Source organism: Populus alba, chromosome 3 (assembly GCF_005239225.2).
Source record: "Populus alba chromosome 3, ASM523922v2, whole genome shotgun sequence".
Classification (NCBI taxonomy): domain Eukaryota; kingdom Viridiplantae; phylum Streptophyta; class Magnoliopsida; order Malpighiales; family Salicaceae; genus Populus; species Populus alba.
This window is the reverse complement of record NC_133286.1, coordinates 15,145,434-15,159,579: the sequence shown is the minus strand read 5'-3', so window position 1 is coordinate 15,159,579 and position 14,146 is coordinate 15,145,434. Positions and strand designations below refer to the sequence as shown.

The 14,146-nt window shown below is 31.8% G+C and overlaps 1 protein-coding gene and 1 non-coding gene across 2 annotated transcripts; both read left to right on the top strand.

Moving 5' to 3' along the window:
• On the top strand, positions 1-84 carry TRNAL-CAA (transfer RNA leucine (anticodon CAA)). The gene has a single exon. It is a non-coding gene; the product is annotated as a tRNA-Leu (tRNA).
• A 3,102-nt stretch (positions 85-3,186) lies between these two features.
• On the top strand, positions 3,187-5,509 carry LOC118028533 (uncharacterized). The gene has a single exon (XM_035032138.2). The coding sequence runs from the start codon at positions 3,449-3,451 to the stop codon at positions 5,366-5,368; it is 1,920 nt and encodes a 639-aa protein (XP_034888029.1). The 5' UTR covers positions 3,187-3,448; the 3' UTR covers positions 5,369-5,509.
• Positions 5,510-14,146: the final 8,637 nt, after the last annotated feature.

Here is a 14,146-nt window from a genome sequence, read left to right as displayed (position 1 = left end):
GTCAGGATGGCCGAGTGGTCTAAGGCGCCAGACTCAAGTTCTGGTCCTCGTGAGAGGGCGTGGGTTCAAATCCCACTTCTGACACCTCTGGTGTTAAGCTTTTTAGGAGAGTTATATTGGATTTTTAGTATTGCTATATATTTTGATTAAATTTTTTTTTTAATATTAATTTTGATCATTTTTTTTATCTTAGTATTTTTTAATACATTCACATTAAGATTTTCTATTCATGTTTTTTTTGTAATTTTTTAATTAAAACTTGCTTTTAAAATTATGATAAGTTTTTTTTTATTTATTTAAAAATAATATAGTGGGCTCTTATAGGTTTTTTACATATTATCTCTTATATAATATTAATATCAATGAAAATATGATGGATTTTTAGATGATTTTTAGACACCTAAGAGTATAAAAAAAATAAAATTCAAAATGTAACTAAATACTTTTCTTAGATGAAGCCTATGAAGATGAACTTTTCTTTAAGGTTAAGCCCATGACATTAGACTCTCTCACAAGACTAAACTCATAAAGATTAAGCTCTTTCTCTAAAATAAGCTCATGACATTGAGCTTTTCTTCAAGATTGAACCTATTATAAATGGGTTTTTTTTCTAAACAAGGCTCATAACATCAAGCTCTTCTTTAAAGTTGATCCTATAAAAACAGCTCTTCTTCAAAGCTGAGCTTTTTTCCTAACCTGAGTTCATGAGAACTAGGCTTGGGTATATTGCTTTTGCTCGTAGAGTTTTGGGCCTTTAAGAATTTTTTTTTTATCCCCGTTAAACTTGGGTTTATAAAAGGTAAATTTAAAATCATTTGAAGATGGAATTTAATTTGTTGATGCAGAAAGGTAGATATTCCCTCACCATTAAAGAAAAAAAAAAGATCTTAATTCGTGCAGCATAGGAAAATCAAGAGGAAACGTCACTGCTTAGTTGATTCTAAGCCCTTTTGGTACTTCAAAACTCCTAACAAAATTTTGCGAAAGTTGATTGTTTGAAATATTACAAAAACTAAAAGAGCTGGAGAATTCACTATTCATCATTTTAACAAACGTTGTAAATTACCATAGTGTTTTGTGATTTTTTTTTGGTCTTTGAGTATTTTTTTTATTTTGTCATTGAATTTTTTTTTTCCTCATTGCATTACCTAGAACTTGAGCTTGGTGAGTTGTTTTAAATTTTTTATGGGATTTTTGTGATTTTAAAAAAATATTCCAATATTGAATTGGTACTCCATTCTATAGAAAACAATTTGGTTTATTGCTTGAAAAAAATTGAAAATGATAGGACCGAATTTGATAATGAGGCCAAAATGTAAGCTTTTTTTTTTTTTATTATTCATCATGTGCCTTTTTGGGATTTTTTTTGCCTTCATGATTTTTAGTCTGTTCAATGAAATATAGATTATTACTCATTTAAAAAAAAAAGAATTATTGTTATATTATTAAATAAAAATAATGAATGGCAACAAGTGACACAAGGTTGAATATTTTAATTTATATTTGTTTCTTGATTTAATCTTAAATTAATATTAATAATTATTTTTAATATTTATTAGTGCATATAGTTTGTAATATATATGTACCAAATTTTAATTTTATATTAAAAACATGTATATATTTTTTTTACATTAAATTTTTTTGTCCGAGACCCGCTACAGCACAAACCAATTGTCTCACCAAACTTCAGGTGTTCTAGAAGTCATTACAGAATGAAGAACTAGAATCAATAAATCAGAGAGCTAATCACTCATCTTTGATGATGAGGGTTTACACAGAAATGATATCTGTGAGAGTGAAGAAATCAACCGTGAAAATCTAAAAAACAGAGAGAAAGAAGGGAAGCAAAATAAAATGAAATAAAATTTCTGTGAATGTGAAGAAATCGACAGCTTTGGCTAGTTATCACTCTTGGACAGTTCACCATTGCTTGGAAAGTGCAGTCCTCTGAGGCTTGACCAAGATCATAATCTACATGAACTCGCATAAACAAATGAATCTAACACGATTGTATTTGTGAGCTCATGATGAGTCATGTTTGTGTAATTAATTTATTTTCTTCGTTTGGAACCTTGTTGATCTTAGGAGTGGCAGATGCGTTTCTACCGGTCAGATGAACCTTTCCCTTTCTAGAGGACAAATAATGACTTGGACGAAACAAGAAGGACCGCAGATCCACTACAGATTACTAGTCGGACCATGAAAGTCTTTCCGAGCTCATTTCTATTTCATGAATTCTTCCCCGAACAAAAGAGTTAGCAGCCAAAATGGCTTGTCCCTCCATGCATCAGCCTGAGACAAGAACTTGGGCTGACTTTATGACAGTCATCAATGGTGAACTGTCCTAGCTCCTAAGCTCGGATTTCCCGAGATATTGCTAGATCACGGGTGAAAATGACCACTTCATAACAAAAGTTAAGAGAAGAAGCTTATAGACGCTGTAGGTGCATTAATCACTTGGCAACCCCGACTGGACTGTTCACAGTTGAAAACCTTGTGATGTAAGCTGATAATATTTCAAGAAACCAAAAGGAGGCTTCTCATTTACTTCCAAAACTTTCAGACTCGGAAGAATTGACTAAGATGGTCCTCCATAATAACTCTATTGAGAAATGACCATGTGAGGGGGGGTCGAAAGGTATGAAAAGACAATGACCTCCCGAGGGATCTAAAATATCATATAATAATAAAAGAGGTTTTAATGTTTTGTGTTTCTCAATTATATTAAAGTTGACGTCCTGCAAGTTGGAACGCCGAGAATCATTCCAAATGAACTTGAGACCTAGATAGATAATGCCGGCCACTTCGAAAGTTTCCCCTGCCCCCTTCCGCTTGTTTTATATTGCCACGACCTGCGAGATATATAGACCATTTCAATGGTAATGGAATGAAGCTTTTTTATCCTTTCGAAAAGCATCACAACCACTTGATTTATCGGTAGAGTAGGCATAAGATTTAATAAATTCAAGATCAACGGGATAAAGAAAAAAGAGCAAGACAAGAGGGCATCGTTCGGACATTTGAGGGTTGTGGTTGTTGTTGTTGTTGTTGTTGCAGTAGTAGTAGTAGATCAGTTTCTTTTTAATTTACTCCAATTGATCAACTTATTTGATACGGCTTACTAAATCACAGAGCAAGCAAAAGGTCCTATATTACAGCTTTTACGTGTTTGAGAAGTCTCTAAAATTCCAAGTCAGAAGATAGTGTCGAAGACCAAGTTGGGTTTCACATTGGTAATAAGAAAAAAGAAAGCTAACTTTGAGCATAAAGAAAGACGTGGTGGACTGCCCCAACGAACAGGAAACCCACCATCGGACGTTTTCAACCTATACAAATAGAAAATGCTCAATGATTTGTTTGATTTGACAAAATCAAATGTGAAGAAAATAGAGGGAGAAAAACACGAACAATAAATCTGGTGTGGACAGAAAAGGAAGGGGAGAAGGAGATGCGTTCACCTTGCACTAGAGAGGCCTCACAAGCCTGCTTTCATAATTTCTGTCAATTGCCTTCTGAGCCCCAGAGTCCAACATCCATGACCACTGTTTCTGCATCCCGCCATGTTCTTGAAGGTGTCATGGGATCATTGATATATCCAAACTCTCAATTCACCAATCACGAGTCCCTCCCTTCATTGCAAGAGTCATTCTCCAATTTTACAAAAGCGTTTCCACAGTATTCTCAGACTGATCAGGCTGACAAAATCCGAGAACAAGAATACTACCATCTCTCCCTGTCCAACCGTGTTTGTTTCGATTATATTGGCCACGGTCTCTTCTCATACTCTCAGCAACGAAGTCACTCTTGGGAAGCTCCAGTTGCCTCAACATCATCTGCTTCTCCTCCATCACGCCAATATTCCTCAGGTTTAGAACCGCCCTTCTTTGATATTTCCTACAAGGCAGCTAGCTTACATTCGCAAATACAATATGGTGGCCAAATGTCAGAACTGGAATACGAGATGCAGAAAAGAATTATGGCATTGATGAATCTCTCCGAAGATGATTACACGATGGTTTTCACTGCCAACCAGTTATCCGCATTCAAACTTGTGGCAGACTCTTATCCATTTCAGTCAAATCAAAATCTTCTTACGGTATATGACTATGAGAATGAGGCAGTGAAAGTAATGACTGAAAGCTCCAAGAACAAAGGAGCACGGGTCATGTCAGCTGAATTCTCATGGCCTAGTTTAGGATTAAAGTCAGGAAAATTGCTAAAGAAGGTTAGGCGTAAGAGGAAGAACAAGAGGGGACTATTTGTTTTCCCACTTCAATCAAGGATGACAGGAGCTAGGTATTCATACCTCTGGATGACCATGGCTCAGGAAAATGGATGGCATGTCTTACTTGATGCTTGTGGCTTAGGACCAAAAGACATGGAGACCCTGGGCCTGTCCCTCTTTAAGCCAGATTTCCTGGTCTGCTCTTTTTTCAAGGTTTTTGGTGAAAACCCATCTGGTTTTTGCTGTCTATTTGTGAAGAAATCCAGTTCTTCAATTTTAAAGGATTCCTCTGGTACATGTATAGTGAGGCTTGTCCCAGCTAGGAGACCTTCTCAAATTTCAGAAGAGTTGGCTAATGACGACGTAGGAACAGAAGAAAGAACTGAACAAGAGATGCATGTTGATGACAATTTGCAGGGCTCCTCCTCAGGTCCTATTTTCAGGCAGCAGACAAGTGAGGTAACTTCTGACCCGCAAGAAACCAAAGAGATTTCGGTAAAACATGAAGCACCAGAAATTGAGGAATCAGTGGCATCATTTGAATCCTCCAAATCCCAAATCATTGCTGGGTGTGGAAGTGGGCATTCACATCTTGAATGTAGAGGCTTGGATCATGCAGACTCGTTGGGCCTGATACTAATCAGTGCCAGAGCAAGGTACCTCATCAACTGGTTGGTAAATGCATTAATGAGTCTTCAACATCCACATTCAGAAAACAGGAATCCCCTAGTCAGAATCTACGGACCGAAGGTTAAATTTGATCGAGGACCAGCAGTGGCATTCAACGTATTTGATTGGAAAGGAGAAAAGATAGACCCTTCGATTGTACAGAAGCTTGCTGATCGAAACAATATTTCTTTAAGCAAAGGATTTTTGCTCCACATTTGGTTCCCGGATGAGTATGAGCATGAGAGGGAACAGATAATAGAGACAAGGACAAGTAAAGGAGGAAAGGTCTTAAATGGGACGAGAGAGAAACTTCATTCAGGAATTTCTGTTGTCACGGCTTCCCTCGGGTTCTTGACAAACTTTGAGGACATTCACAGGCTCTGGGCATTTGTTTCACGGTTCTTGGATGCAGACTTTGTGGAGAAAGAGAGATGGAGATACACGGCTCTAAATCAGATGACGATAGAAGTTTAGCTTACACTTATTCTTTTATTCTTTCGTGCTGTAACATTTGAACCTCTCAATGTAATGAACACATCATTATACTGCATTCATATCATGACACAGAATCAAGCATACCTCAACTGTCGAGGTAAGTGAGCAGCCTTCGTTTCATTCAAATTCCGGTGAAATTGGATCACTTAAAGTGGTCTCAAAGGTAATGAAATACAAAAACAAAGAAACTGTCGGGCAAAAAAAAAAACGGAACTTTCAAATGAAATGAAAAAAACTCGATATTATTAAACTAAAACCATTGAAATAAAAAGCACCTTGGCACTCTGCACCACACTTGGTTTAAAATAAAATAAAAGACATACTGGCTAAATGTATTGGTATGTCACAGAAAAGGGAAACAATTAGTAGCCCAGAGAGAGAGAGAGAGAGAGAGATGATAAGCAGCATATGTTTTTCTGACATAAGAGAAGCATTCGTATTCAATCCATTTTGGCTCGGCAGCACCTTAGACTACTCTAGCAACCACTGTGTTAGGTATCTCTTAATCTACTTTTCTTACACTATATTTCCCTAAAAAATCCTAAACTGAGTTAAGCTTTAGAAAATTAGTTTACAGGTAACACCCATCATCTAGTTTGTTATTAACCATGATGAAAGTTGTCTAATAAAATTTTATCAGTTTATCAATGACGCTGTCTGTGAAGAATTCTAAATAAAAGCCTTGTTTATTTCCTGTCATAATCTTTCTTATCACTCATTTGAATAACACTGAAACGCGAGGAAGAATTACTGACCTCTCGCCATCCTCGTCAGCTCTGATGGACCTCTAACAACTTGCTCAGCAAATGAGAGCACTTATTAAGGCAGTGCTAGCTATCCAGCAACAACTCAGGGCTCTCCTTGTCTATCTATAAAATATGACAGGAACCTTCTCCTGTAGGATCATCTAGATATGATCTTCATGTATCAAAAGGTAAGGCTCAGGGCATAGCCTTTAACACTGACCGCGTTCTTCTACAAATTCTTACTCTAGTGCTACAAAACCTTAAAGGGCAAGCACAAATAAAAATGAAAAAGAATCAAGATGGATAGGAGATTCGCTAATATGTGACAGCGTGTTAAACACTCATCTCTCCAAGGACTTTGATAACTACGATGAATTATCTGACCCCAGGAAACATGTCCAAAATGTTAGGAACAACTTGTGATTGGTGATTTAGGGTACCAATTCCATGTGTAAAACATTTCCTACCCCTTTTTGATAATCTATAAGAGTTTAGTACCATAGTTTAATAAAATCTGTTTCCATATCTAGTTTTTCTGACAATCATTTGTATAAAAAAGAAAGGTTTAACAGAACTTTTCTCCATCATTCATGAGGTAAAAAACATTAGATCATATTTGAAAAGATTTAATAAAGATATATTAAAGGTAAAGAAAAACCTACTGGAATTTGATGGGGATAGAAGTCTTGGTCAACGAAGCATATTTTGTGCATGGGAACATCTCTACTTATTTATACTCTTATGAGAAGTTATCTATTATTAAGCTGTCAAAAGATTTCATTAAGGAGAATAAACGCTAAACATAGAAGGAATGGAGAGAAAGAAAGTTTAGTTTTTTGGTTAGCTCTTTCGTTATTCTGGAGATAAACGGAGGGTTCGAAATCTGCCTTAATTGTTGTGGGCCAAAATCGACAGAGAGGTCTATAAGACAAAATTGAGGGTAGTAATTTTCAGCTGGTTTATTAAATTTCAAGTGGGCTTTCTGGGTCGTGTTATACAAAAGACATGGTGGGGTTTTGGGCCTCCTTTACTTATTTAACTAATTATATATTAATAATTATAAAAATTAAATTTAAATTTCTTAACTAATAATTAATTTCAACGTACATATTATAACATAATTAAAATAAATTAAAATAAATCATACAAAGATCTAAATACCAGCTCAAATACAAATCTATATATAGTTTAAGTCACTTAGAAATACAATATTCATAGAATCAAACCTAAGGATCTGCTGCAAACGTAAGAGAATTGCATGCTTTATCATGTAGTGGAAAAGGAGGAGAGGATCTACTAAATCAAAATCATATTTGTATTTATTAATATAAACAAAATCCTTATTTTCTTACGATTAATCATTAATCACTCTTTATTTATATGTATATATATAGACACACACGCTTTATAAATCTTTTTTTTTTTTTAATAAACATTAGGAGATGATGATGAGTTTGCTAAAGCAATAGAAGAGAGCCCTAAATCTTCGAAAAAACAGAGGTAAACTGCAATATTGGATTTCCTAATTTTTTCATTCGTTCTGTATTTTCTTTTCAAAGACCAGACATGTCAAAACAGAGAGGGAAAAAAAATGGAGACGAGACATATCTGTAGCTTCCTACAAAAAAAAAAAAAAAAAAACAAGCTTCATCAATAATTATTATCAAATTCTTTGTAAATACTCAGATCCAAAAGTCTATGTTGAACATAGAAAAATATTTCCTTATAATAAATAAAAAATGGGAGATCGATCCACAAGGATATTAAAAAAAAATATCTGGTCAACGATTTTATAAGGATTTCAACACAACGATGTTCACATTCTTTCCCTGCTTTTAAAATCGAGCAATTCGGTCTTGAGAGTCTCCTTCAGCAATTTTATGACAGCCAAGTATTGGCATAACAAAATTGATTTAAATATAAGTAGATGTTAAGTTTCTTCGTTGGTGCTTTTTGACCATTTGATGAATTCACTTGATTATGTTAGTTACATAATATTGGTTAGATTTTTTTTATTTTTTTATTTATTTTTTTGCGCGTGTGAATATATATATATATATATATATATATATATATATATATATATATATATATATATATAAAGATAAAAAGCTATTAGGCAATGAATTTCGGAACTGGCTTGTCAAGTTGGACCCATGTTCTTAATTTTCGAAACACGCTCACATTCCCGACACATGCCATTTTTATGTGAGAGATGTTGGGGCAAGTTTGGCTATGTCTTCTTCTTTATTTTTCTATTTTCATCCATGTTTAAGAAAAATATCATATTGACATGCAAACTGGTTTTAGCTTGTCTTAAAAGATCTAGATATTAAAGAGCAGAGATTGAACACCTGTGTTCGGGACTAATTAAACAAATACTATGAAAAAAAAAAATTAGAGAGAGAGATCGTGATTTAATAAGTATTTGGGAGTGTGATTATTGTTGTTTTTCAAAGTATTTTTCACTAAAAAATATATATCAATAATATTTTTTTTATTTTTAAAAAAATCATTTTTATATCAGCACATTAAAATAATTTGAAAACATTAAAAACATATTAATTCAAAACAAAAAAAAAAAATTCAAATTTTTTCAAAAATATTTTTGAAATGTAATGCCAAACACGTAATTAGATTGTGACTAAAGCAAGTTGGGGATGAATTTTATATATATATATTCATTAAAACTATCATTTAGAGAATTAGATGGAATCAGTGTGATCAGCACACACATGAATAGGTCATTCTCCAATACATTGCATGTTTTTATCTTATATTTTGCATTTTAGGCAAGGATAGAAAAGACGAGTAATCTGGCGTAGGAAATCAATGGCAGAATTTCATGGGCACTCTATATTTAACCTTATATTTTAGTCCTTAGAGCTGTTGGATCGAATTGAATATTGGATAAGCAGAGGACTAATTAACTTGCATTTTAAAATTATTAAGATATAGAGATTTTGAGCCATCGTGCTAGCTATCGGCTGCAACGGGAGAAAAAATATATTAAAGAAGAAAATTATTTTGATTCAAGCTTTTGTGTATATAGTCTAAGTCAACTTTAGACAGCATTATTATTGTCATGCTACGAAGCCGTTGTTAATTGTTTTTGCTCAAATTTTATTTTATTCATTAATTTGCAGGAAGAAGAGAGGTCAAACCCCCAAGGAAGTAACTACAACAACTGGAAATGGTTGGCTCGATTGTAAAATTTATTGCGTTTTATTTATTATGTATTTATCAAACGCACCAGGTAAATTAATTCAATTGATAAAGTAGGTAGTCATTTAGTTTTATTTTTCTCTTTTTTTGTTTTATTCACTTTGGTGTAAAAACTCTAGCACTCCAGTACTTTTGCTCACATCTAATATTGCCCTTTATCATGTAATTTTTTATTTTCTATTTTCTATTTTCTTAGCTTGTGTTTTTCTCTTCTGAGGGTGTGAACCATAAAAACACTTCTTCTTCTTCTTTTATTTTTTGCAAGAAGAAAATAATTGTATCATCACGTTACTCTTATAGTCTTATCTCAAGTCAAAGTCCCACTGCTTCCATCCTTTGAAATATATTTTTAGGTATAACAGTGATAGGCTTTTTTTCTTTTTCCACAAAATTAACCAAACACTACAGTTTTTTTTTATTATTTATGAGTGTTTTAGAGTGTAGTAATTGTTATTTTTAAAAATATTTTTATTTAAAAATATATTAAAATAATATTTTTAAAAAAAATTATTTTTAACATCAATAAATAATAAAATAAAAAATATTATTTACCCTTTAATTTTTTAAAAATATTATTTTTAACATCAATACAATAGAAAGCATCCTCCATTATTTACCATATAATCAAGCATCATCACGTTGCTCTTTACTCTAGTCAAAGTCGCACTGCTTCCATCCTTTGAAACATTTTTTTAGGCATAATACTGATAGACTTTTTTTCTTTTTCCACAAAATTAACTAAACACTGCAGCCTCTTACTATTTGCAGTGTAATAATAGTTATTTTTTAAAAATATTTTTATTAAAAAATATATTTTTAACATCAACAAATAACAAAATAATTTAAAAATTAACCATGATCACATAATCAAACAAGCTTTGGTATCTAAGAAAAGTCAGATGGCAAAAACATCAAGACCAAGAACAATTCATAAGAGATCGAAATCACCTAAATTCCTTGAATAGTCATCGGATATTGTGCCCGGAAGTTAGGATATGCCCGTCAAGGCACCAAGTGTTTCGATTATTTCCACAATCTCATATGCTTAGATTTTTATATATTAAAGTTTGTCAGTTTAGACCGACGACTCTCCATGTTTTACCAAGAAAGACTGCACAAAGTCAGTGGCCGCCATGGTGCATGATTCCAAGTAAACATCTAAATTCATGTCCAGTCTTGATTGATAGATGGCTTGCACTCCCCGTTGTTTATTTTCCACTAACTTGAAAGAATCACCAAGGTCTTGTCCTTGGTGCAGAAGTCAGACACTACATGGGCAGATACACACTCTGGCATTTTAAATACAGCATGTTGCATATTTTTTTGGTGGGCAGAAACATGGATTTCTCGAGCTAGAAAGGGACGCTTAATACGCTAAAATGTGGAATTTTCGTTTACAAATCTCATGTTCAGATTTTAGAAAAAGGATAGAAATTCAGATTCATTCATGAGAATCCCGCTAACCTATGGATCGTTGAATTACGAGTTAAAACCTAAGTTTTCCGGCCTTTAAAAGAAGGTTGGTTTAGTAATTAAAGAGGTTTGTTGAGGATCAGCATTTAGAAAATTTTAATAGGTTCTTTTAAAATCAACCCGACGGTGTAACATTATGACTTTAAAGAGGTTTAATTAAATATATTATTTATCTTTGAAAAATAAAATTGCAATTGTTGATGGAAACTTTGTGGTCATCAATGAATAGAGTAACTAGTGATATTTTATTAGTTAATTCTTTCTATTTATTTAAAAAAAAAGAAAAACATAAAAAGAAAAAAAAAAAGAAAATTCATAATCCATTAAAAAATAATAAAGAAATATTTTCTTTTAGAATTTATCTCTTTTAGTTGTGTTTATTTTTTTTAAAATAATTAATAAAGTATTATTAGTTACTTTACTATCACTATAAAATTTCTCACTGCACATGAGTATTAATTTGTTCACGCAATCTATTAATAGCAAGGACCCTTGGCAATTTAATGGGTTTGTTGAAGGGGTGATGACAAGGGAACATTTGAAAAAACTAAATATTTAGGCAGCCACCCTTGCCGCTCGGAACTCTTTTGGTTTTTGGCTGAATGATTGTCGAGAGAACAATCTCCGGTCAAATTAGGGATGCATTTCTGATACATGTGCTCGTTTTTTCTGGGTCTTTTTTTCTTCCTTTTACATCTCGAGGGTTTTTGGAAATAACTTTTAATTAATTATAACTTAATCCATAGTTTAATCAAATTAATTAATTAATTATTGTGGCTTTAAGAACTTTTAATTAATATTTATATTTTCTAGTACCTTAATCACTTTATCTACTGTTCAATGCATGTTTTTTTCCAATGATTTTGTTTTGAAAAACATTAAAAATGAAGGAGAGGTGAGATAGGAAATTTGATTAGAAAATGACGTAATTTAAAAAGAAAAAAAAAACATTTAATATTTCTATCATATTAAAAAAATAAAAACCATATCCAACATGGAAATTACATGGAAATTGAAGGATAATAAAATTAAAAAAAAATCAATCTTATAAATTGCTTTATATAAAACAAATAATAATTAAAAAAACATAAATTAAATTTGAAGAAACAAACAAAGTGAAAGAATTGCTTTGAGATTTTAAAACACCAACTAAAAAAATAATTGAGGAAGAGAGAGATATGAAGAGGGAAATACCACTAGGGGGGAGCAAGGAAAAACATTTAGGGGGGTAGATCATAATTTAAGGGGGCAAAAAAAAAATTCAGTTATGTCTATTAAATTTATAAAGAGAATGGGTACATTTTCTTGTAGGGGCTGGGCCCCTACCAGCCCCCCTCCCTCTGCCCACTGAATAACACTTAACACCAAATTAAAAACCTATTGGTTACACGCGTTGTTGTATTGAGGAGGGGTCATTAAATTTGTTGTGGAAGGCAGTGTATGCTACTGAAAAACACAACATGCATCATTCTAACCGTGCAGATTTTCCCCCACACATTTGACATTTTTTTAGTAATATTTATATTTTTAAAAAACATCGAATAACCCCCTAAATAAATTTGATTGTTAAAAAAAAAATAATAAGTAAAAGACAAAATACTCTTTACGCAAGCCTATATTTTTTTTATTATTTTAAGGGTAATTTCATTGTTTCATTACGTTATTTTAATAAAACTGAAAAGAAAAGAAAAAATCCTAGATCTAGTTTAGCTTTTTTTTTTAAAAAATAAAAATTATTTGACTATGAAAAAAATAATAAATATAAATATATTAATTTGATAATACTAAATGAAACTCATGAAAATATAATCTTACCTCTTAATTTTTACTTCTTTGATTATCATTGTAGAGAGCAAAACGATTATTACAATGTAGTAATCGACGTTACAGTAAATCTTGATTCTCGGTAAATAAATGGGTCTCCTTAACTTTTTTTTGTAATATTCCTTGATAGCCTGGCTCTGTTATTTTCGTTTACACCCTCTATATCATAGACGCAAATTATTAAAAGGTCAGGCCAATTATTTTTTTCCTCGAGAGTACTCCGCAGTCTGCACCATGCATTCATTTTTTAATGTTCTCTCTTTGATTATTTTTTTTTTAAAATATATTTCCTATTAAGTTCATTTCTCTATCGTTTATCAACTAGATTCCTCGTGACTCACATGTTTCACCAAACTACCCTTGGTAGCTACCAATCCAAATGATCGGACAGCTAGGAATTATTGGGGACCAAAACACTGTTCCATTTAAGGGTGTCTTCAACATCGTTTTTCACGCATCAGCATGCTCTAGGCTACAAGATTTATAATTGTTTATATTCGGCATCATTTGACATTGATGTTCTTATAGTTATTTTTAAGTGTTTTGTTAGAAATTATAAAAAGTTCTTTTTATTTTGATAATAAAAATCATCAACTTAACATTTTAAATAAATAGTTTTTTATATATTAAATTTCATGTATAATTGCGTTTTAAACTTTGGTTTTATAAAAGTTAAAATAACCTATTTTTTATTTAAAATAATTTATTTTATATTTATTTTCCATGTAAAAATTTTTTACAATTATTTTAATCAAACATATATCTTTTAAAATATATTTCTATAAAACTATAAAATATTTTTCTTTAAAACTTATTTTTTAAAAATTTTGAACCGTAAAGAATTATAAATACCAAAGTCATGATAATTGTAAGCCAAAACTAATTAATGTACAGGGCTTTTAAATTTTAAATTTTTTATGTGTTTTGATTATTTTGATATATTGATATTAAAAATAATTTTTTAAAAATAAAAATATATTAGTTTAATATATTTTAAAATAAAAAATACTTTAAATTATACTCTTTATTAATGGGTTAGGAGAAGGTGTGATATAATCCACATGATGGGACAAGACAGAGAATCAGGAACGTGAGGTCATGATCGGACGGTGGTAAAGGTTTCTTTACCAAGTGATTTATGTTGAGATTTCTAAAGATATTAAAAAAATCCACACTTGCTTTTCAATTGTTTGTGTGATTTGATCGCTTTCTAGAAATATTTCCCAAAGCAAAATTATAATAAATTAATTTATAGGAAGAGAAAAAAAATTTAAAGAAAGCATCAGTCATCTCATCCTCAGAAAAAGATTATGTTTGGATATTCTCATAGAGTTAGAAAAGTCATGACTCGTGTAATTTTTATTATCGTGTAAACCTTTCATGATTTCGATTTTACAATATTTTAACGCATGACATGTCGTGTGGATAAGAGCATATATTCTTTCTGCTCTCTCATCGAGTCCAGTCATAAGTTTTTATCAGTGTATAT

Coding starts and splice junctions, on each gene's coding strand:
- LOC118028533 (XM_035032138.2), top strand. CDS start 3,449: ATGCGTTCACCTTGCACTAGAGAGGCCTCACAAGCCTGCTTTCATAAT.